Raw genomic sequence first — 24,920 nt, forward strand, 5'->3', positions numbered from 1 at the left:
GCCGGGGCGCGCAGTGACAGCCCGGCCGGGCGGTGTGTGCGCCCAGCGCATCCTGCTCGGCGGGGAGCCGGGCCCCCCGCGCCCCCCGGCCCCGCTCCGGGCAGCGCGGCCGCCGCGATGAAGCCGTGCGAGGAGGAGGAGGAGGAAGGGCGGGCGGCGGCGGCGGGCGGTGGCGGCGGGGACCCCTGGAAGGAGTGCGCGGAGGTGGCGGTGCAGCTGGCGCGCCGCGCCGGGCAGGTGAGGGAGAGCCCCGCTGCCCCCGGGCCGGCCGGGCCGGAGGAGCTTCTCCCGGCGAGGAGCTTGGCTGTGCGCGGAGCGGGGAAGGGGGATGAGGGCGGTGGGGCTCGGCACCCGCTCAGCCGGGCCCCCGGAGGGCCCCAGACCTTGGGGGAGCCCATCCCTCGGGAGGCTCCAGACCTTTGGGCGGCCCATCCCTCTGGGGCTCCATAATGGGGAACCCCAGACCTTAGTGGAGCCCATCCCTCGGGGACCCCATCCCGGAGGGCCCCAGACCTTGGGGGCCTCATCCCTCGAGGCCCCAGCCCAGGGCAGGGGGGCCCAGCCCTTGGGGGTGCATCCCTCAGGGGCTGCATCCCCTCGAGGGGCCCCTTCCCTGGGCGGCCGCGTCCCTTGGGGGTTGCATCCTTCGGGGCCAACGTTTGTTTTCCAGCAGCTTGTGCAGAGAAAAACAACCATGTCAATGAGGTTTTCTCTTGTTAGATCTGGCAGTCTTCAGAGTGGCCGAAATTCACTTGCTAGGGACAAATAGCTGTGTGACCAAGGTCTGTAGTAGCTCATTTCAGATCTGTGTTTTGACGCAGCAGGTTAGGCATCTCAGGAGACATCCTGACCCCACTCTGTGCAGCAGCAAAACTTCCAGCACGTCTAACAGAGCCAAGAAGTGGAATCAGTAGACTGATTGATTGAGAAACTGGATAAAGCACAAACTTCAGCAATGTATATTTCTCTCGTGCTTCCATTCTGTTCTATTTTGAAATAGGTGCTTTGTACCTATACAATTTAAGAAGCCCACTTTTCTGTCTTGAGTCCACGATCCATAATTTTTCCTTAGTGTGTGCTGTTAAACATATTTTCTCCATAGTGAAAAACAACTACACAGATTAACAGAATGCCAGAGGAGAGGAGACTTGTTTTAATAATGCAGGGACTAAATGGATAATCCAAATCAGGATGACAGGTCATGCTCTCACAGACTCTCAAAACAGGAGTTTCTCCAGCATAGTCATTCTGCCAGCCATTTCACAAGAGAGACTCATGACTTACTCAAGCCTCCACACCTTATTTCTCAAAATACCAATTTGTGAAGACAGCTTTAAGCTTCACCAATCATTTCACCTGCTCAGAAAATCACATCTGAGCACCTTTTCCTGGAAGAAGTAAACATTCCATAAGACTAATCCTTGAATCCAAAATCACCGTTTGCCATTGCTGTCTTGCAAATGGCAGGAAATAGCTGATTCCTTGACAGGCCAAATTTAAACCAGCCAAGGATATTGTTTAAGTAGGACTTTGGAAACTGTTTCCCCCCCCCCCCACTAATTATTTTGTCACACTAAGGAATCTTTTTTTGTTACAAAAGGGACAACACATCCTTCTGGAAAAAAAGCTGCAGGTATGGCTCTATCTCTTATTTAAGTGTCAATCTGCTTTCAGCTATTGCCAAAAGAAGCTAGAGCTAAGGACACAAAGTACAGTGTAACGTGTTTGGTAGGACTGGATTTTTGTTGACAATTAACTGATTAAAAAGGGGGTTATTTTGATCACCAAAAGCAGTCAATTCCACTAGTCAAGTTCATCTTTTTTATCTACTTCTCTTCCTATCCCTCAGACCTTTCCACCTTCACTTCCATCCCCAGAAATCTGCTTGCACTCTGTCTCCCCAGATCCAACTCTAGTCTCCATCTCTGTGTGAAACTTTGCCGCTTCAGCCTTTCTTTTAAGGTGCTCCATTTCTCAGGACTGTGGCAGATTAGGAAGGCTTGGAATCATTAGAAAATGTCTACAAGAAGCTCGGCCTGAAGAAAGACATGCACTTCCAGATTTTGGATTTCTAGGAAAAGTTAACCAGTAATAGTTTTCTGGTCTCCACTTTTGGCTTATACAACTTGATTTGTATTGCATTGTGTTTCATGACTACAGGTAAAATGTATTTTCTTTCTAACATATAGGCATCTATACTCTGGAATAGTTTCTTCTAAACTTAAAAGGCCAATAGACAAGTGATGCTTGAATATGTGTCAAAACATATGCTCCATATATATGGAGCAACCTCTATTACTGGGTTAAAATCACTGCTTTTCTTGCCCATCCCGTTGTTTAGTTTTCATTAATTTTATGAACTATCACAGGCTCTCATTTAATATATATATGACTGTTTCATAATGAGAATGGTCATGGTTTTGTAACACCTGTAATTGACCTGCTTTAAAATTCACTCTATAAGTCCACAAATAGCTGCACTTTTTCAAACTCCTCTTCTGTTTTTTTCTGTGAGTAAGCTGCTTGCTCTGTTTGTGAGAGTACACCCATAGGTTTGATATGACTTTTTGCTCAAGAAAAGCAGGCATGATCAGCCTGTGCATCTTTGATGCTGTTAAGAGCACTGAGTAATATCTGCACAGATATTCTCTCCAATTGCAGAATTGGAAAAGCTTCACCAAAATGAGTAAACTTACATCCAAGTAAAAATAAGAGTAAGAAACTTATGTTAGGACATAGTATGCTGAAGTCCAAACTTTTTTTTCTTTTTCTTTTTTTTTTTTTTTTTCCCCAGAAAATAATTTTGTGAGGCGTAAGAGACCTAGCAGAATAGCACTAAAGAAAAAAAAAATCCACTGGTATTCTAAAAAGCCAAGATTGTTTTCCCTGATGTTTACTCCCAGGGGAAATTTTTATGCTATTTCCTGTGTAACATGGACAGATGTTTTAGCAAACCAGACTGGAGTTTCCTGAATTATTTGCAGGTACTCATGCTTTTTATCTAGATGTTTGATTTTATCAATGAGCAAATATTTCAGGGCAGTATTGCAAGCAAAAAAAAATCCATCTTGGATCTCCCAGAAGCGTATGATGAGTGCAAGTAGTATGGTGAAATGAAATATCTGACATGAGCATACTACTGTAGGTAGCACCTGGCAGGTATTGGGGGAAAAGGCTTCTTGCCTTCTGTCTTCTACATTCGGCTTTGTTGGAATAAATTTCACAAAGGCATTAAAAAAGGAAGAGTCTAGGACTGACCTCACTGAGCCCCATTGTCTCCATTTCCCCTGCTCCATGGGGATGGAAGGAGGGAGCAGGGACAGTGTGGGTCTGGCTCTGTGATGTGGTTTCCATGCAATGATGTAAATGCCCCTCACTTTGCATAACCCCCCAAATACTCCCAAGCAGGGTATTAGGATAAGATCTGCATTAGAGGAGGGGCAACATGAGCTAAGACTGTTAAATGGCTCTGCTCTAAATAGCCATGCTCCCAAAAATCAGTTCCTTAGAAATTGCTGAAAAATCTCTGTAATGTACTAGGGACAAGCCCTAGTACAGGAATAAAGTCTAGTAAAATACATCTACAGCCAAATTACAGCATCTTGATTGCCAATTTCATTGTACAATCAGCTGCTTCCATTTCATCATCTTGTAGTTCCTTTGGTTTCTGCTTGCCTGCTGCCTGTAACCTAGAGTGAGACTTTTATGGAATCATTCCATCTGGAAAAACCAGGCAATTGCAGCAGGTACCCACAAACCTTATTGTAAACTTCTGCAAGGAGAGGAATTGAGTGATGCTCTCAAAGTATTCTGAGGCAGTAGGCTCTAACACTCCTTTGCAGCTGACTTTCAGGGATTTTTCAACATAAATTGAATTCTACACTGCTCTGAGCTGTTTGATCATTTTCCAAAGAATAAATGTTTTTCATCAATTATGCAGGAAATGTGATCTTTGTATGGGGCTGCTCTGGCTTGGATTGCATACCTGTACAAGCTGGAGCAAATGCATAGAGATGCCTTTTGTCAAGCCCTTTGTAAGTGGCAGAGAATTGGCAGAATCAGACTTGTCCATCCTGTGTGCTGTGGGCAAGCCTCCAGAGATGTGGTGCCCATTTGTGGCTGGTGACCTCAGCACCATGACTTCTCTCCTCCTCTCCTCATGACATGTTGCTTGCACAAGAGGTGGGCAGAAGCAGCTCATTGCAGGGCTGGTAAATGCTAAATGTGTGTTGTGGCTCCTTGGCATGGTCCTCCAGAGGGACACCACTTCACAGGGCAGGCACACCATTGGCTACTCCCATCTCCAAAGTGGCTGGAGCCTCGTGCTGGCCACCAGAGAAACAGAACAGGTTAAAGTTAAAAATCATTGTGACCAAGTGGGTAAAGGATCAGAAATGAGAAAAATATTAAATTTGAAGCTGGGGTGTACAAAAGGTTGTACTCAAACTGGAGAGATCAAGTGCCAGAGCATGCAATGGAATCAGCTGATTGCAGAGCACATCCACAGGACAGAGGTTTCCTGTCTGCTTTTTCTTTTCCAGCAAGGCTCAGGTATGATCTCACTGCCCGGCTGAGCAGTGGCCCTGATTTAAATGGCTGCAAAAATCTCAATCTACTGTGCTTATACTGCTACTTCTACTAAAACTGAAGTCAAGAGCATAACATTGCTAAAAAGAAATCAAAATCTTCTCTGTCAAAAAGAGGTCATTCCTCGTCTATTTCACTGTATGAACTTCCAAGCAGTAAAGACAATAGGAAAGTAAAAAAGAGCACATAAAATAAAAGGTATCAGCATAGCAGTTTTTTTAGAATACTCAACTGAGGGTGGTTGGAGTGTTTTGGATTTTCCTTTGGGCTGAAGAGGAGCCCAAGGAGTTGCACATTTATGCTTCTGTCGTAAATCCTTCAAGACAACCACGCAGGGCATTGGGAGGAGTAAAAAGATTAAGTGTGGTTTTGATATACAGTAATGAACTTCAGCAAGACCTCAAACTGAAAAGTACTACCTGCCCTCACAAGCTCAGTAAATAGGCACAACTGATGTTTTACAGCTCACAAAGCAGAAACATTAGTCCAGGTACCTTCCATACTAAGGCAATAGTCGGCCATATCCATTACTTGTCAGAACAATTAGCACATCCTTCAAATATAGTATTTTATTCTACAAGAACCAAGAGCTGAGATGACATTTCAGAGTTTCTGGTTCCCTTTCCCATGCATAATGCAGCAGAACTGTTTTCTTTGGTCATCAAGTATTTCTCAATGGTTTTAAAATACTTTGATCAATGGAAATTTAGTTAAGTAATTTAAATATATAAATTTTAGACAGGACTTGGAATACTGATCTTGTTGCTGCTGGGTTTTAATACCATAATTGTAAACAAATAAGTGGTGCTTAATTTTTGCTTTGGTTTGTTTTGTTTTTTTTTTTAAATTTCAAATAATTTATCATTTTTACTGATTAAAAAATAAGCAATCTCCTTTTGCATCCTGTCCATTTATTTTTTGTTTTAACGAAGAAGTGGAAAAAATCCCAAAATAAAACAGAAAGAAAATGGGAAAAATCGGGGAAAGCTTTCATTAAGTGTTTTTCCATATGTGCATTTGTACTTGGGTTTTTAGCAGTAATACCCTGCAGAATCAGATAACAACATTTCCAGAAGAGCGTCTAGGTTAAAATCATTGGTTTCCTATCTAGGGAAAGCTTCAATTTTTGTTCTTGTTAAATATATGGCAATTATTTGGGAATCAGAGAATGGTCAGCATTTAAAGTTCCAAAATTCCAGAAAAAAACCCCAAAAACTATGTGTCTTGTTGGCAAAATGGAAACCAATTACATTTGCCTTATTGCATATCTTTTCAAGTAAGAGAGCAGTGGGATATTGGCCTTGTAAATAATAAATAAATAAATTTTTTAAAAAATAAAATTAAAGAAAATGGGTTTTCCTTGAAAAATTCCCGAGCCTTGAGGCTTTTTCTTCTGTTGTGTATACTGGTAATTTTCTAAATCATGATGAGTGCCATCATCCTTTTATTCCTTTAGCTGCATCCCTTAATCAATCATTTTCTGAACTGTCAAGAGAGGTTTTTGCAGAGTGATTCAAAATGCCATGTTCCCAAAGAATACTCATTAGCTCAGAAGGATTTTTTGTCAAAAAATTAGAACAGCCTCTGGTAGAATTAGTCCTACAGCTGTTTTTCAGGATTAGCTATACTTTTTTCAGTGAAGATATTATTTATATTCAGCACAGGCTGAATGCCCAACAAATCTGATTTATGAACTTCTGTTTCAGATTATTAGGAAAGCTCTAACAGAGGAAAAACAAGTGTCCACGAAGACATCTGCAGCAGATCTCGTGACAGAAACTGATCATTTTGTGGAAAATTTAATAATTTCTGTTCTGAAAGAGAAGTTTCCCTCCCACAGGTGAGTGTCTATAGAAACTATCAATGACCTTTTTTTGGCCCTTTACATGCTGCATGTTTGACTGGTATTTAAAGGGAACTTTAAAAGTCTGTGTATCTTTTGTATATATTTGCTATTGGATGCTTTCATAGGACTTCTTTTTTTAAAAAGTACCATTTCCTTAAACTTAGTATATTTTTATGTTTTTATATTTTCTATTTTTCATTATATTTATTTAATAGCAATGTTTCCCCTGTAGGGACATCATGGATGAAGGTTTCATGTGGATCTCCATGATGTTCAGAATACTGGTCTGTTGCCTACTATATAAGTATTATGCTAAGGCTATCTATAAAAATACAGCAGAAATATATGCTAGCAAAGGTCCCACCCTGCAGACCTTTCCTGCTGCCATCACACATATGAGTTTGCCAGATCAGGAGAGGTAAAAGTGTATTTAATGACATTTACATTGTGTTCTATAGTGAGAAGATCAGTGAGAAGTAGGGCTGTTTGTCATCATCATCATCATTATTTGATGCCTATTCAAAACCAGGCTATGAATTTCTTCATGGAGTGCAAACCCAAGGTTTTAAAAGTAGATCAGGTTGTCTGTTCCTCTTGAATTATTGTGATCAACTTGAAAATAACGTCTCAGCTCATGCACAGATTAGAGAGAGGGTTTGTATTAGTTGCCAAGTTTGGTTTGATGCAGAGGCTGCCATTGATTTCTACATTTGACTTCAGTAGATAAAATTCATTTTCCCACAGAGCCAGTGTAAGGCCTTTGTATCCTTTAAATAGTGGCTGACTCCCTCCTAATTGTGGGCATCTCTGATGGGGATGAGCCTTTCATTCTAGCACGGTACAGAAATTAACAAAGAGGAAAATCTGAAGGGCTCAGCTGCTAGTCAGATTGTCAGCAATGCTGCTGGGCAAAAAATCAACACCATAAGAAGGAGTAGAAAGCATATTTCATACTAAATATAGCTTTCTAAACACATGTTGTATGTGATGGCATATTGAAGTAGTACTGTACAGCAGTGTGTGGTTCTTGGCTGCAATTCTCATAAGAGTGCCAGGCTTTACAAGCCTATTATTTGTGTAATATTCCTTCTACTGTTGCTGGCTATGCTCTTCTCTCATCTCCACTCTTATGTTAGTTTTCTTTTTTTTTTTTCTTGAGCAGTCTGGCAGAGAACATAAAACCTACACATTTCCCATAAAATGCGAATCACCAGACACACTCAAGTTACTCAGAATGGGAACAAAAGTTGTAAGGTCAACATAGGCCTAGGAACTGAAAAATCCCAGATTTTATGAATGCCATACAGTTAACTTCTGACTTTATAAGTAAATGAAGGAATTGCCATTTCTTTAAGATAATTTTATTTTGTTGATAGTGGTTGTTGGGTTTGCTTAGAATTTGTCGTTATTAAACAATAGATTAAAACTAAATTTACCTAGACTAGATTAAAACATGTGCAATTAGGAGTCTACCATAAGAGTCAGGAGTTAAATTAAAGTACAATGAAAATATTAGGAGATCATTTGTATTGTATTCAGTCTTTCCCTGTTGAAAGCAGCTCTAAAGATTTCTGTTATTTCTTTTTCTTCTAAATCATCTTAGTTCTTATGTCCTCTGAATGAAAAAGGAACTTTAGGTGTTACAAAACTTAATAGGGATCTTACTAGGATCTGCTGTTTGCACTGAGGTGCTTATGAGTCTTTACATACTGGAAATGTACTCAGAAGTAAAGAGAAATACTAGGAAAATCTCTTCAAAAAGTAATTCTGTCCCATGTTTCTTTTTGCTTCTCTTTTCTTGGTTAAGTGATATGTATCATCTTCATTCCCACTTCATTCATGTTTTAATCTTTGCTCACTTTTTAGTGCTCTGATGTGCCCCCAGTGAGTCTTTTCAAAAGGATATTTTTTCAGATAGATCCATGAGCTGTGGATAGGCACAGCCAGACTACCAGGGGCTACTGGTTGCAAAAGGCTATCCCAACATTTACCCTTGCTATTATTACACAAGCTGTCATCTTTTGTGTTCCTTGAGGCCTTTATTCTGTAGACATTAAAATCAGGACACAGGAGTTTAAGAGGGTGACATCCAGCTCTAGCTTCCCATTGTTCTGTCCTCGGATCCCCATATGGGGATAGGTGAGGGACAGCCCTAGATTGAGTCTCCTGCACTCAGCTGGATATCATTTCTGCTGCAGATCTGTGTTACAGCTTCTCTGCTGTTCCTGCAATGAATTTCAGAGTGGCACCATATCATGAACAGATGTAGTCTAAAGCTTGGCTAAAATTACTGGACTCATTTTCAGTGGGAGTGAACTGTAATCCAGATTTGAACAGAGGTCAGTGGAGCTGGCAGGCTGGTGTATTAAATTAACTATTTTAGTGACATGGTTACCCCTCCCACTTCTCAAGCTGTTCCTAGAATATACTCCAGTACTTCACACTAAGTGTTTTGCTTAGTTTGCAGGTTTTTTTACAGGACACAGAGCAAGACATCTGAGGTGACCTTGCAGGACTCTCACATTTCCCAGTATTGTATAGCAGCAAGGCGGGGTTTTGTTACCCATTAGCCCAGATTTCATAAAATGTGCAGCTAATTTGTTCTACATCCATTTTGGAAAAATTGCTCTTGAGCATGAAGATTTTATCAGTGGCACTGCTGTGCCCCAGCTCTAGGTTAGCATTTCTGAGCTCAGGGACTGCAGCATCCCACCCCACTGTGAAGAACAGGCAAGGGACTGGCTCACGATGCTTGAGGGCAAATCATCTAACACAGAAATACTCCTGTCTTTAATGAGGTTCTTGTTTCACCTTTCTTTGACTGGCAAGACAGCAGCTATAATTCAAGCTCTGGTTGGGGGAACTGGCAGAGGGTTGAAGCAGAGGTATAATTTATGTGGAATATAGATAATCTGAAGTGGCATGTAAGGTGCTCCACCTTCAAGAAGATGAGCCTCCTCTGCATCCAGCAGCACAGACAAGGCTTGGTTGGGTTTGGATGCTGATTACAGGATTTGTGAAAGCAAAAGTCAAGTGATGCAGCACTAACAGGACAAAATAATGGAAAATTTAGAGCAAGGAGTCTGCAAAGTGTTATGTTAAACTGAGAATTTCGAACACTCATTCAAGTCTTTCTCGTTTCTCAGTTGTGCACTAGCACTTTGTCCTTTAGCTGTTTCCCTTAATGGAGATGAAAATAGTACCAAACACTTCCTAATTCCCTCTTTGTACCAGCTGGGGCTCTATAATGCCATCAAAATAGTCTGTTTCTACTTAGGTTGAGGCAGAGTAGCATTTGGAAAATTCAAGAAGTCTCTTCCTGTGCTGTCTGCAGAACATTTTAAACTCAAGCTTCAAGTGTTATCTGGAATCATGAGGTATAGGTTGAAGACATAAAATAAAATACTGCTACTCTAGTCCTAGGGAAGGACTATTTTGCAAAAGACATTTTCTCTTTGTTTTATCCTTTTTTTTTTTTTCTCTTTGTGTCTTTGAGAGAAGCTTTTTTGTTTCAAGCATTTGCAGAAACTCTGAATACCACTGCCAGCTGTTCAAATGTGAAACCACCAGCGAGATTCAATACTAGCAGTTGGATTCCACTCCTGCTGTACATATAGAATTTTATGAAAATCTGTGAGAGTAGCACCTGCACATCTCTTACAGAAAGAGACCTCGGGCAGTTCATGGGAAAGCAGGGATAATTAAGGTTGACAGGAAATGTGCCAGAACTGGATGTTCGTTTCCCAGGGTAAAAGAAGAAGAAAACTACTAAGAGAAACTGGGGCAGAACAACAGAAGAGAAGATGATCTCAGATTTCATTTTGTGTCTTGTGCATCCAAGCAACAAACAAACAAAAAATAATTTGTTGATTTTTTTTCTGGGTCATGGGAAAAAGAAAGTCTAGCTTTGTAAACCTTTTGATTTCCTGAGTCAGATTACTATAAAAAGGACAAATAGGAGCAAGATTTTCTAAGAGTGTATTATTTTGTTCTGACTGAATTTGACTGCAGAAGAGAAGCAGATACAGTTTGCAGTTTATATTATTTATTGCAAGAGACAGACCTAACCCATGAAATTATATTCTGCATAAAATAATCTTCTCCTTGAGTTCCAGGGATGCCAGTTCAGATCCATTTCTGCATTCATTTTCATGGCTTCCTTAATGGTATACTGGGGAAGAGTACATAAATAGAGTTCTTTTTTTGCCATGTGAAATAGTATGCTATAGATTGGAGAACTCTCCCTCAAAGTCTCTATGAAAGTTACCAATTCCTAGATTTAAAATGCAGTATGTGTGTTGACATTTATACAAGAATATTTTATGGAGAGAGGGAGATGTTCTCTCTTAAAAACCAGAATGATGAGGTTGTACTTTCCAAGTTACCTATAATGTTCTGGGGTACTTTTGCTCTTGCACCAAATGCAGGTTTATTGCAGAAGAATCCACTGCTGCAGGTTCAAAATGTGTCCTCACCGACAGTCCGACCTGGATTATTGACCCTGTTGATGGAACGTGCAACTTTGTGCACAGGTAAACGGCCAGCGGGCTGGGAAACACACCAGAACCCAAAATGTAGCTTCTCACAGGTCCTCCCTTCCTCCTGAAGGTGCTTTTCCCTGGTGGGTTTGTTCCTTTGACTCACACGTGGGAGTCATCCCTTTATCCCTGGGTAGCTGGCGTGGGAGGCTGTGTTTGTGCCGTTCTCCGAGGGCGAGCTGAGTTTCTGCCAGCTGCCTCATGCCTCTCAGCCCATGGCTCAGGCTTGGCACAGCCCTTGGCTCAACCCTTGGCACAGCCTTGGCTCAACCCTTGGCACAGCCTTGGCTCAATCCTTGGCACAGCCTTGGCTCAGCCCTTGGCTCAACCCTTGGCACAGCCTTGGCTCAGCCCTTGGCACAGCCCTGGACGCAGACCTTGGCACAGCCCTTGGCACAGTCCTTGGCACAGCCCTTGGCACAGCCTTGGCTCAATCCTTGGCACAGCCTTGGCTCAACCCTTGGCACAGCCTTGGCTCAGCCCTTCGCACAGCCCTGGACGCAGACCTTGGCTCAGCCCTTGGCTCAGCCCTTGGCACAGTCCTTGGCACAGCCTTGGCTCAGCCCTTGGCTCAGCCCTGGACGCAGACCTTGGCTCAGCCCTTGGCACAGTCCTTGGCACAGCCCTTGGCTCAGCCCTTGGCACAGCCCTTGGCACACTCACAGCCATCACAGGTTCCCGGGCAGGGATGGAGTCGGGATGGAGCAGCGCCGGAGGGACAAGGCTGTGCTGTGAGGGTGCTTGGCCCAGCCCCTGTGTGGGTTCCACACATTCCTTCTAGGAGGGCTGTGTGCTTCCCTTCCAACACAGACACTTCCTTCTTCCTGGGAAGTGCAAGCACTGCCTGTGTGTAGAGCAGCACTGAGAACTGAGCTTTACAGAGATACCTGTGTTAGATTCCTAAGGTAGCTCCACAATATGAAATCTAGGAGTCATTGCTGCAAAAATGAAGACTCTTAATTCACCATTCAAGTGTTATGAGTTGTAAACTAATGACTATTCACAATATTTCTACTTGGAAACCCTGCCTTATAGTTAGCAACTTAAAATAACTAAAACTTCTATAAAGCAAAAAAAATTTCTTGACTTTTGATGGAATTACACAGAATTCCAGGGTAAGTGGGGGTGACATGTGGTGACATTTCATGCCCTTAAGTGAAATTTCCTTTTTCTAGCAATATTTTCTGGACTTTCAAAGTCCCTTTTGAAATGTGTTTTTAAGAATTGAATTTATTTCATTCTTTAAAATGTAATAATTATATAGTAGTCAAAAGGACCAAATTAAGTACATCACTTTGAAAAAGGAGAGCATAGAGAAACTGGTTTCTTTTTATGTTGGTGTCAGCAGCAAGATATCTCTGTCTCCATACTTAATTGCTATCTCAGATGCATAGCTTGAACAAAATGTGCTCTTAACAGAAACTACTTGTTATAACAGTAGTGGTTTCATACTGGATAATTCAATTACACTAAAGCAAAAACAGCCCCAAAATGTACTGCATGTTCAGTATAAAAATTGTGATGTCCTCATGAATTTATTTCTTGCCTTCTCCAATATTAACTTACACGTTAAAAGGAATTGACAAAGAGGCTGACAAAGGAGAAATAGTATAATGTCAAGTGCATTTTGACAAGTAAACTCACAGAGCTCCATGTGGGGATTTGTAGCCTAAGGGGGTTGCTAAGAAGAAGGTTGAGAGATTTTTCATCAGGCCTACTTCATTTCTTCTTTTTCACAGATTTCCAACAGTGGCAGTGAGCATTGGATTTGCTGTTAACAAAGAGGTATGAAGTATGTTCTTTAAGATGGGCACCTGAGAGTTGGCCAGAAGTCTCAAAACCATATGGGAACTTTAAATAAACTTTTTTTTCAATTTTAAAAATCAGTCTCTACTAATCTAAAATCATAGTCCTGCAAAACTTATTTATGCAAACTGGCAATTAAAAAAGAATTCTATGAACTGATATAACTATTATGGGATTTATTTGGAGAAAAAGGAAATTCTGGTGTAAGCAAGGTCTAGTTAGACAAAACCTTAATAAGTTCAATTTAATACTGCCTCTTCATAATTTAAACACATATCCCAGTATTCCTGTGTTATTATTATTGCCTTTTTCTTCCTAGCAGTATCTGTGAAAGCTAACTCCTGCTATGAGTCAATGTAGAACTGATTTTATGAAGAGTGCAAAATTATGGGCCTAGTTCATTCAATCTGCATTTGGGTTTTTTTTTAGCATAGTAAAATAGTTATGTTTGCTACATGAGAGCTTGATTATGGTGAGGGTGGGAACGTACCTGGCCTTCTAATGTGCCATTTCAAGTTTCCTAGCTATACTCACTTGTGCTAGTGCCTTTTCTCTAGATGTTGCTGGTTTACAATTTGCTATGTATCTATGAAATAACTAGTTACTCAAATTGCCACTGAATGTGCCTCTTTCAGGCTAATTCCACAATCTTAAATATATGTATAGCTTTAAGCAAAGCCAGCAAGAATTCTGTGTAGTAACAACCAAGTTTTCAGATGTCCTGGTACCTCTTACTGATTTAAACAGAATAATGTTGTATACTTGTCTGGTTAGACTTTTCAAACATGGAAACTGCAGAGAAACACTTCCATGCTTTTCTGAAATTTACTCATTGCCAAAGGTCCTTTTGAACACTACATTTTATTACCAGACAGCTTTCTCTAACATTTATGTTTTCTAGAACACCATCATTATTTTGATGCTGCATATTTTGGGTTATGTAAACTAAACAAAGCTGAAACAAAAGTAAAAAATGATGTTAAATCTCCCTTAGTTAAACAAATAGGACAAGCAGAAAAAAAGAGCAAACTGAAAAGGAGCCAAAGTACACACAGGGGAACTGGCCTGATTATAAGCCTTGAAGAAATTCCTGCGGATGTCTTTAGGGAAAGAGTCTATTAATAGTGTGTTCCTCAAAAAAAAACCCCTTGGTTTAGATGGGACCGAAGGTAGGGAGCCAGGACAGTCTATTCCCTTTGAATTGTCTCTGATGAACACTGAGTGGAGCAGGAAAATATTTGAAGTCTGGAACATCAGAGATGTTTTCTTGACCTTGTGGCCAGCTTCTGACGCCTCGGGCAGGTCACTTAATTTTTGTATACCCCTAAATTAAATAATGCTAATATTACTGATCTAGGGGCAATTTTCAGAGCTGCTCCTTGAAGTTTGTAAAGTGCTTTAAAGTCTTTTGGTGGAGCCTATTAGAGTAATAGAAATTTAAAATTCCAAGGGTCTAATTCTGACACTCTTTTCATTGGTAAACAGAATCTCCCACAAAAATTCCAGTGTTGCACATTCTTAAGCTTTCATTGAGGGTCCTGTCCAAACTCCTTCTCTCAGAGTCCTGTGACTTTAAAAGATCCTCACAAAAGGATTTTGCAGAGAAGGATTTGAACAAGTGACTAGAGTGTACTGCTTTGGTTGAAAAGGCAGGCAAATTCAATGCACCACGGAAGCTGAGGTGCCTACAGAAGCATCCACTGTTAATAAAGAGTGTGCCATGACTGCTGAGTTTGGATGCCTGGCTGATCCTGGGGCCTCAAATCTTTGTGGTCCAGCCGAGATCAGTGGGGTTGCTTCAAGAAGTAACTGCTCACCAGTGAAAGCAAAGCATTCAGAGTCTTGCCTCAGAGGTCCTGCATATTTTCAGTAAAAACATTTCAATTGAATTTGAAAACAACTCAGTGTTTAATCCATTCTAATGTGAACAGACACAAACTGAGTAAGAATTTAGAGGATCGGGAACACATTGCATTAACTTCTCTTTATAAACCGAATTTTATATTACCTATATCTCAATATCACGGTAACATTATTCAGTAAAATTATTCCAGTTTTTTAGCATCAGTATAATCTTTATTATGTGTACCAATTAAAATATTGCTGATCTTTTTGCCATTAGTAGTTGTTTATATTTATGATGAGTAATTTGAGTTGCATTCATTTCTTTCCTTTTCAAAATCTTAAAGCTTGAATTTGGTGTAATTTACCACTGCACTGAAGAACGATTATACACTGGTAGAAGAGGTCAAGGGGCATTTTGTAATGACAAAAGGCTTCAGGTATCAAAAGAGACAGGTTGGTCTAGATTTTGTTAGAACTCTAAAAGGAATATATTAATTTTGTTTCAGAGTTGTTGCAAATCATCATTAGGATAATGAATATCATTATCCTGATGGAAACTATTTCACCTGCATGATAATTTTGTTGTTTTGTGTTTGTTTTTTTCTGAAAAATCACTTTCCTCCTTTTCTTTTTAAAATATACATCTGAATATTAACTATTTAAATAATCCTAAATTATTTTGCTTCACAGCCATTGTTTAAAATGAGGAAGAACGTGTAGATTCACCAGTTTCATTCCAGCTGAGCACTGGCATAACTTGTTATAAGCAAGATGCAATGGGAATGGTGAATCGAATTCAGAGTACTATTGTGGCTGCTATTCACTCTTTTCCAGTAGACTTGTATGTCACAGAGTATCTGATGTCTGTAGGCAAATCTGCTAATAGTGAATTAAAGGGTGCATGTCTTGTTAGGGGTTCTTTAGCAGCTTGCTCTGGTGTGTGAGGTATGTGTCAATGTACAAATAGCCAGCAACATTTTGCCAACATTTGAATGGAATTCTTTCATCAGTAAACCAAGTCATACATGTCTGTTTACCTAATGATTATAGAAAACAATAATTTATTGTTTTTTGAAGAAGTTTTCTTTTAGTTAATCAAGATGCAGAGGAGAGCATAGTAGTCAGTTGTAAGGGGAAGCAGATATATGCCAGAAATGTGCACCACTGTGCACGTAGTAGTAAAAATTTCACCCCAAAGAGAGATTTAACGAGCTCAAAACACAGTAAGTACAGGCAATTGGACATACAGAAGCAGACCCTGCATCAAAATTTCACCTGAAATTTGGGAAGTTTGATGATTTATCTAAGTTAATAATGAACTGGTGTCTGCATATTTGGAGAGACAGATTGTAAAGTCATTGTAAATCTTAAATCCCTAAGATTTTAATCACTGATTATAGATCACATTTTTATCAATGCTCAAATGTCTCATATTCCAAAAAAGCCAATACTGGCAGAGACTACTAGGGGTGCTCTCTGTTGGGCTGCATGAACAATTGTGGAAGTGGCCTCACATGCTTCTGCAGTCAGAGAGTTCTAGTTTCCAGCTGAGCAATGAACAATTTTGGCACATGTCACTTCTGTCTTCCTTTCTCTAGGCATCCAGTCTATGTGGGTGTCTAGAACATATCAAGGGAAGCAGACCTTCCACCCTTCCAAATGCTTTGAAATTTTCTTTTGTTTTGAGATACATCATTTTGTGGTGGGAAATTTTCATCAGTAAAGCTAGATCTGCTTTAATCTCACTTCTACTTATTTTATAAGTGTTTTAAATCACAGTTGCTCTGTAAGGCCTGTGGCTTCAGTGAATTAAACCTGCCCTGGAAGAGAGACTTATGTTTCCCTTTACCTGCCACTGGAACAGAAGTGGCCATGATGTGTTTGAAATCTCAGCTGTCCTGTCACTTGCTGCCATTTGTTTTCAGGAAATGTGATTGTCGTATTTGATCTACACTTATACATTAATTGTTCAGACTTAATCATCTGAAATCACAGCCCAGGCAAACGCTGTTCTCTGTCAAAACCCAGTTTTGTAGAGGTTTGGTATGGGAGTCCATGCAGTTATGATATACCTAAATGAAGGATCCATCTCCCATGTTAATCTTGACTGATACTTTCTTGTGCTTAGATTCATGTCAGGCCTTACATGTGCTAATACTGTAAATGTATTTTCTTTTTTTTAATCTTCTGTGGTCAACAGAACTGATCTTTTCCTCATAAATTTATCCATATCACTATTAAATCTTTTCTACCAAGCCTGCCTTTTTTTATTTTTTTTTTTGCCTCTATCAGAATGAGGAATAGTCAGTGAACTTTATATCAAATCTTGAATTCCTGAAATCTTGTGATCAGCCAGCTCCTTTTTCTAAGCAGAGACCTCCCTCTTAGTTGCCTTAGTCTGTTCATTGAATTTCCAGCTGTAGCCTTGAGGGAAATTGAAGAGATCTGTCTATGCATTAGAAATATTTTTAATAACTCAAAAGAATAACTGTCTCAGTTACAACCTAACTATGACTGGCGTGGTGTGAATGCTTGGTGCATTTCAGCAATGAGATGGACATTTAATGTCCTCTGATTATAAAATGGGTCTGTTATGCAAAATACTCTGAGGCAGATTGCTTTCACCATCCAGAATTTTTAGTAGTGGCTAGATAACAAATACCCTACAGCATGCCTGGATTGGTGTTTTTGTGTTTTAATGCAATAATTTAAAAAGCAGCAGTTGAATCTATGTTCCTACAGTTAATACTTGTGACACCCTGTAACTTTTAATCTAATTACATACCTGTTACTCACCAATCATTTTACCACACTGCTTGAATCCATAAGATTCATCTGCAATACTAAATTCTTTGGTGCCTGTTTAATTAAATGGTGATTCACTCCAGCCTAATTTGCTTTAGAAAACCTTCTTGCTCCTTGTGCAGAGAACTTTCAGCTTGTGCGGGTTGCTGTAAGAACCAGGTAGAGGTTGCTTACCTGAACAAATGCCTCACCCTTGGCCCAGGGTAGGAGGTGACACCTGGCACTGGGCACAGCTTAGCGAGTTCTCAACCACTAAATCTTTGAGTTTTGTCATCCCTTTAATGCCTCTGAGTTCAGCTGGCACTGCAGGAGCAGGGACACATGGCTTTTGATCAACCACCTCCACCTACATTGGCATACGCTTGTTGTAGCCTGGCAGTGTTCAGATCTCACATGAGGACTGCTTCAACACCTTTCAAGTCACTGTGAGTCTCTCCTTTGACTGTACACAAGGCTGGTATCTCCATCTGCTCTAGGACAGCATTGCCTTTGCTGAACACAAGACAAATAGAACATTCACAGATTATTAAGATTAAAAATACTGCTTTAATTTGTCATAAGAAGGGTTTTTTTCCCAGTCACAAGGTGTATTCAGTCTTTGAAATGCCAGAATAAGCTGCTACTAGGTGACTGGTGATTTAAGGAGAAACTTTTCTTTCCTCTTACTGGATTCCCAAATGTTTATAATTGCTTAAGAAATTACATTAAAATATCCTGTTTTCAAGTATTAATAAATTAACATCATTAGCAGTTACTAGATTACTGGATTATTTTTATTTGACTGCCAGTATTAATTAATTTGCCAAAAGGTGACTGGTCAAGGAAATAAAACAATGTATGGAAAGAGAAGGAATGTCAGAATGCATTCTTGTTTTTAATCCTCCTGTTTAGTTTTGTTTTTTTAGTGTGTTTAGAACAGACCATTTGATATGAGAAACCTAGTCTTGCTTTAATTTAATTTAATATGCAAACTTGTCACTTTATGAAAAAGTTTGGGATAGAAAAAGGGACGTGAAAATTATTTTTGTGTGAAAAGTCTGTTAGTGTTTAATTTTAAAACAAATTTATGGAACCTACCTGGAAGCTGTTGAATTAATGGAAACATCTCTACCATTGCAGATATCTCGAAGGCCTTAATTTTAACAGAAATTGGTCCAAAACGTGACCCTGCAACTTTGAAATTGTTCCTTGGTAACATTGAGAGATTGCTCAAGGCCCAAGCACACGGGTAAGATGTTTTACAGCATATGTCTCACATTTCTGACCAAAAAGTCATTTTAAAAAGTAATTAAAAAAAAAAAAAAAAAGACTGAAACAAAGTTGAAGTCAAAAGCATTTTCTCCTTTGTGTTGCTGTGGGGTGTAGGGTCCGTGTCATTGGGAGCTCGACGCTGGCCCTGTGCCACTTGGCATCCGGCGCTGCAGACGCCTATTACCAGTTTGGGCTGCACTGCTGGGACATGGCAGCGGCCACTGTCATCATCAGAGAGGCAGGTGGCACTGTGATAGATACTTCAGGTGAGCAAAATGTCCTTGCTTTTCCTCTGACTTTGGGGAGACTGAGTGAGTGGCTGCCTCGGGGCAGCTTGTGTCACCTCAGTCTAGTGCCGCCCCTGTGGCTCTATCTCATTTCTAGCAATATCCTGTAGAAAGGTCTGTACCCTCCACTAGGCTCAGGCTGGTTATTCAGAACACATTGATGTAATTCCAGCATGGGGTTTCATCACATCAAAGGTCTTCTGAGTCAAACTGTATTTCCATGACTTTGAGTAATTCGCTTGAAGCCTTGTATTTACAGTAAGGAGCCAGCCCAGGAGATTGGCAGGTAGGCTTGGACGTTTCCAATTAGATTTCAAAAGAGATATCCTCCTGGGAAAGGAGGAGTCTGAGGTACCAGTTTGGACATATATGACTAGAAACTACTCAGAGGGAGTAAAGGGCAGCAGAGTCTCTGGATTATTACTTAGTTAATTTAGATGGTACACATCTCAGAGTAATGGTTTACTGGTGACCAGTACCTGGACACTGTGGAAAGATCTGGTGGGTATGCTGAATGAACTAATTTCTGTCCTGTCGCTAAAAGAGGGGACATATTGCATTTATTGTTGGCTTACTGAACAAATCTAGGCATTCACTGCTCCTCTTGCATACTTTGGCTCTGTATCTAGAATTTTATAAAATAATTCTTTTCTGGAGATTTCCATGTAGGAGCTGTTGAATTAGGTTGTCCTTCCCACCCCAAAAGGAGCGTATGAAGTTGTTTCTGTGTTTCTGACCCTATCTAATTACAGCATGGCTTATATATGTAAGGCACTTCTCGTTAATCCTCTTGTCCTCAGGGGGACCTCTGGATCTGATGTCCTGCCGAGTGATTGCTGCAGGCACGAGAGAGATGGCCATGTTCATAGCTCAGGAAATACAAACTATTCCCTACCGACGGGACGACGAGAATTAAACACTCAATGTGCGGAGTGTGCCCTCCTGAACCGTGTAACGTTTGCGAGATGGGCTCTTGAAAGGGTACGTGATTTCAGCAGGATGATTTCTGTGGAGATTCTCTGTGTCAAATATTTTTATAAATTTATTACCACGTGGGAAGGCATAGGGAGATTTTTAGACCTCTAAGAATCGTGTTTCCTTTTTAATATGTATCTCTTCCAGCAGTATCTTTTTTATAAGATAGAATATTTTACTTGTAGCAAATTAGTCACAAAAGTTAGGTTGTAATTTCTTATCTGTGGGGCTGATATTTAGTCTTTTGTAACACGCAGCTAAAAAATGGAACTTTATTTTTACAGATGCAGATCTCAGGTAAATGAGCTTTAGGACTGTAGTAAAGGAGGAGTAGTTGAGATGTGTGCCTATAATACCCTTGTTCCAGGATACTTAAGAATGCAATAAAAATGGCATTGTTGTTTCCTAACGACGTCATAGCTCTGTATCCATATATGTACATGTCTGTGTGTCTGTGTGTGTGTATATGTGTATATATACACCTGTATGTGTCCATGCATGTATACACACACATCTCCAGGGGTGTATGTGTATATATATGGATATCCTGGATGTTTACAGCAACTTAGAGAATGCATAGAGAGAAGAAAGCTAATATTGGACTCTGTTTTCTAGTAATGTTTTTTTAGGCTACATAGGTGATTCCAGTCAGGGCCACCCAAATGGCAAATAGCAGAGCTGACCATGGAAATAGTTTAATTGTTTTACAAACTTCCCAGCTGGTTTTGTTTCTCTTTGTGCCTCTGCATGGGCATAAATCACACTGTCCTGTAGGCCTCTGTAAGATACTCAAACCTGCAAACACTTACTACCATAGAGTACTTATAGTTAAAACCAGGAATATTGAACTCAAGCTGAGTTATTCACAGTATTAACCATGACACACAGCAGTAGGAGGCCAGCAGAAGAGAGCACAGTGTCAAAGAGCTTTTGATTTTAGAGAAACTTCGAGCAGAACAGCAAGATTTGGTCCCTTACAGGCAAGTTATTAAAAATATGCACATAAGATATGCTTGCAAAAAGTTGTAAATCACATGCCATTCTTGCACAATGTTGTAGTCACTCTTTCTGATCAGAAAAGCCTGTAAAATCAGTTACATAGATTTCCTAAATACACAGTTGTTCTCTATCCCTGTATCTAGCCCATAATTTCTGTTTAGATTGTGTTTTAAATCATGAGCACAGGGAAAACACAAGTGTATTTGTATTTTCTCAATACAAGTGTATTGAGAAAAGCAGTTGATATGAAATCACTTCTATTTTTTGTCAAAAATTTAATTAAAAGATTAAAAGGTATCTCTTTTTTGCAAGAGTGCAAATTGAATAAAGGAATGAGCCAAAAGAGTTGGTTAAAAAATCTAACTTTTTTGTACACTGCATGTGTAGACATTTTAAACATGTTCAGATATCTGCTTAGAAGATACAAACTAAACAATATTTTTTAAAAATAACCTTGTGTGTGTTTCTTGCAATGAAAAATGTTTTTCACTGAATATAACATGAAGTTCTGTGTGATTTATTGATTTTTTTTTCATAAGAAATACAAAATTTTGACTGTATGAGGAATATATAAACCAAACTAAGCATTTAAGAGCTGATGGTTCTTAGCAGAAAAGCAACACTTTCCGTCACAGTGATCAACATTTTGTCACTGCTCCCTTTTATCCCCTCCATCTCTTTTGTACCCCTGTTTGGAAAAGGAGATTGTAAGCCCTCTGGGGCAGGGACTACAGTAGTTTGGCTCTGGGTTTTTCACAGTGCTAATAGGATGAGATTCTGGTCCACAAGTAGGCACTGAGGTGCTATAATAATACAAATAATAAATGCTAATAGGCTCACTTGTCTCTTGTTGACTCGCCCACTTCCCGAGCGCAGAGGAGATCGAGTGACAGATGCAGGGCTTGGTGGCACCGCTCGGATTCCAGGGTGCTTAGCCCTGGCAGCCGTGGGAGCAGCTGGGGCTTTACTCAGGCTTGTGCCGTGCCTGTAAGCCCTGGAAGGAAGCTTATGCTGGCAGGGAACCAAGCCTGGTGGAAGCTCAGCCCCACTTCATCCGCTCCCCCTCCTCACCCCGTCCCCCCCACTGCATGTGTGAGAAGCTGCTGTGGCTCTGAGAGTTTCCCAGCAGCTCAGCTCACTTGTACAAAGAAAGTCTCTGACCCACTTAGGGCTGCTGTGCCCTGGTGTTCCCAGAGCTTGCAAAGCAGGGAAATCTGTGCATCCACTTCAATGGCACACGCCAGTGCTTTGCAAAGCTGCAGCCAAGCGAGGCAGGAAGGGAGAAGCGTGGAAACCCAACCCCCAGTTCTCATTGGTGCCCAGGATGCAGTTTGGCTTTTTATTTGGACTGTAGTGCAAGTATGTTAAACTGGCCGTGTGTGGGGGGAGCAACAATCCTGTCTTCCCCACCTCCTCTGCTGCCTGTGTGCCAGGACAAACATTTCTGAACTTTCCAGGGAACCAGATGAATGAAGTGATCTGCCTGCAAAGTACCCCAGTGAACAACAAAGGCATTATTTTTGAGGCACACCATTTTCCCAAGCCAATTCAGTCCCTGGCCACCATGAGTGTCTGACTTCAGGCACCAAAGGGTGTAGCAGGGGGCAAGCAGCACAGCCCCCTTCACAGATAGTGTCACAGTATCCCAGTTCAGAGTTTGCATCAAAATGCAGCTTTAAAGCTTTTTGACTGCAACAAACTGTACCAGAGTTTGTCCTCTCTTCCTTATTTCTTGGTAGCCAAGTGAAATTTCACATGTGCCCAGCAGCTCGTCCTGTGAGTGCAAGCATTCATACAGCAGCACATTAGCCAAAAATTTCAATCCCCCAAAATGCTCAAACATGTGGACTCTTTTTCCTGCCAGCTGTTGTAAAATGTTTTCCACTGAATACATTATAGAGTACGTAATGTATCCAAGATGGGTGAAGATTTTCTCCCTGCACACCAGCACAACAAAGATGCCTGTGCTCTGAAAAGCGAGTGCTTTCTCTGTGAGCAAAGGGTGCTCAGCTTCCCAGAGCTGTTCCAGTTCACATCTGCATCCCTCACCAGCTCACTGGCAGAGAACAACCTCCAATCTGCTGGTCTGGTCTCAAGGGTGTTTTCTGGTAGAATAAAGAGTGGAAATAGCTGTAAACTCCAGGGAAATGGTCAGTGGCTGATTCCTCTGCAGTGTGTGTTTTGTTGAGCTTGTCAGATTTTGCAGAACAAGTCCTGGCATGTTCCAGGTGTGCTGAAGGACTGATATTTTCCCCTTGATTATACCAGCTAATCTCCCAGTATTGAACAAAATATGCATGTATTGTAGCACTTGCCCAGGGGCCCACAGGCAGCATACTCCATGCTTCATCTAGAATTTGGTTCCTGTTGGCCACAGCTTCAATTAAAGGAATAAAAATATCACTTACCAGTAGGTATTCTGCTGTCAGAATTAGAGTTATGCTGTTCCCTCAGCAGGGTTGCCTCTGTTCAATGTCTGCGCAGTAGATGTGCAAGGGGGATCTCTCTGAATAATGAAATAAGACTTAAGTCACTATACCAAATTAACACAGACCACACCTTTTTCCTGGTACCTTCCTAGAGCTCTCCAGACTGTTTAAATTATTTTTTTCTTTATGCAAGTTGGAAAGCTGTGTATAAAAATGTGCTCTACTTCAGGACTGTACTGCCAAGACTGAAAACTTAAGAAGTCAAAATTATTGTTCCTCCAGCGGTTTCCATTTTACAGCATGTCAAAGTTAAGTCCTTCATAAAACATCTCCCCGACACTAAGGAGTGCAACAAATCATTCAGCAGCAGCAGAAGGAGCAATTTCCATTTTCTTTTAATCCATCCACCAGGCATGACAGTAGCATTATAGGATGCTGCATTTAATATGCATGCTGTGTTCACATAGCAGAAGAATTCTATTCCAAAGAGGAATAACTGTTGACACACTAACTCTGGATTTCCATGGGGTTTGCTCCTGAAGTTTTAGTCTTAAAATGCATTACAGTGGTGGGTTTGTACTTCTGTCTTTTTCATTCCATTATATTTCTACAGCGAATTTTATAGTAAAATGGACGTGTGACCTTTCTCGTCACAGAACAGGAAGGTTCGTGTTTCACAACATGAAGAAGCTGAATTCTGTATCTCAGGATACTGAATGTTACTATTTCAATGACCAAAAACCCATGTGCAATTTCCCTTGTGTACAGCTGTGAAGTCTGCATATCAACAGAGGTCAGCCAGAGACCCACTTCATACAGGTGGTGTGGGAATTGGACAATGATCAGAATGCCCTTCAATTGCAGTCACTTTTATATAATTACTGAAATCCATTATATCATACTGAATACTTCAGAACATACCTTTATAAACAGCATTTATACACTTATCATCTTCTGCACCCTTTTGTGCACGCTGCTACTTAATGCTCCCTACTGGACTATGCTTCTTCAATTAGCTACTGACTTATAGTTTTACTAAAAGCTAGCATTTTTTAGTGGATGTTCAGATTTTTATAATATAGCCATTAAAACTATGGTTTTGCAATTCACTGAAACAAACAGAATCAAAATTGAGGTCTGAGTCTTCCTGCCAACACTTACCGGGATGAATTGGATAAATCAGTGGAGTTATAGCTGTTTTCAGGAGAAATAAAATCGCCAACATTTTCTCATGCAGGCAGAATTTTCTATCTGATCACAGAGAGGGAAAGCCTCCTTTCACTCAGCAGTGCCTGGTTGGCAACATGGAACACTAATCAGCTCCAAACAGGAATGTTTTCTTCCTCCATGCACTAACTATCAAAATCAGAACTAATGGATATGCGACAATACAATTTGGAAAAAAATACTGTTCATTTACTTCATACAGTCTTATATTTCAATATTAATTTAATGCTGGAACAATAATATTTTATTTATATATGCATATATAGAGAGATATGATAGATAAAAATTGAGTCTGGAATAAGTTTATATATACAGATTATTAATA

The 24,920-nt window shown here is 40.4% G+C and overlaps 1 protein-coding gene across 1 annotated transcript; it reads left to right on the top strand.

The window, feature by feature from the left end:
• The first annotated feature begins 18 nt into the window (after positions 1–18).
• On the top strand, positions 19–21,778 carry IMPA2 (inositol monophosphatase 2). Its single transcript, XM_056483354.1, has 8 exons — positions 19–237; positions 6,294–6,427; positions 10,861–10,965; positions 12,711–12,756; positions 14,967–15,075; positions 18,547–18,655; positions 18,793–18,944; positions 19,766–21,778. Exons 1-8 carry the CDS (start codon positions 118–120, stop codon positions 19,879–19,881), a joined length of 891 nt encoding a protein of 296 aa, XP_056339329.1. The 5' UTR covers positions 19–117; the 3' UTR covers positions 19,882–21,778.
• The last annotated feature ends 3,142 nt before the right edge of the window (positions 21,779–24,920 follow it).

The sequence above is a fragment of the Oenanthe melanoleuca genome, chromosome 2 (assembly GCF_029582105.1).
Source record: "Oenanthe melanoleuca isolate GR-GAL-2019-014 chromosome 2, OMel1.0, whole genome shotgun sequence".
NCBI lineage: Eukaryota > Metazoa > Chordata > Aves > Passeriformes > Muscicapidae > Oenanthe > Oenanthe melanoleuca.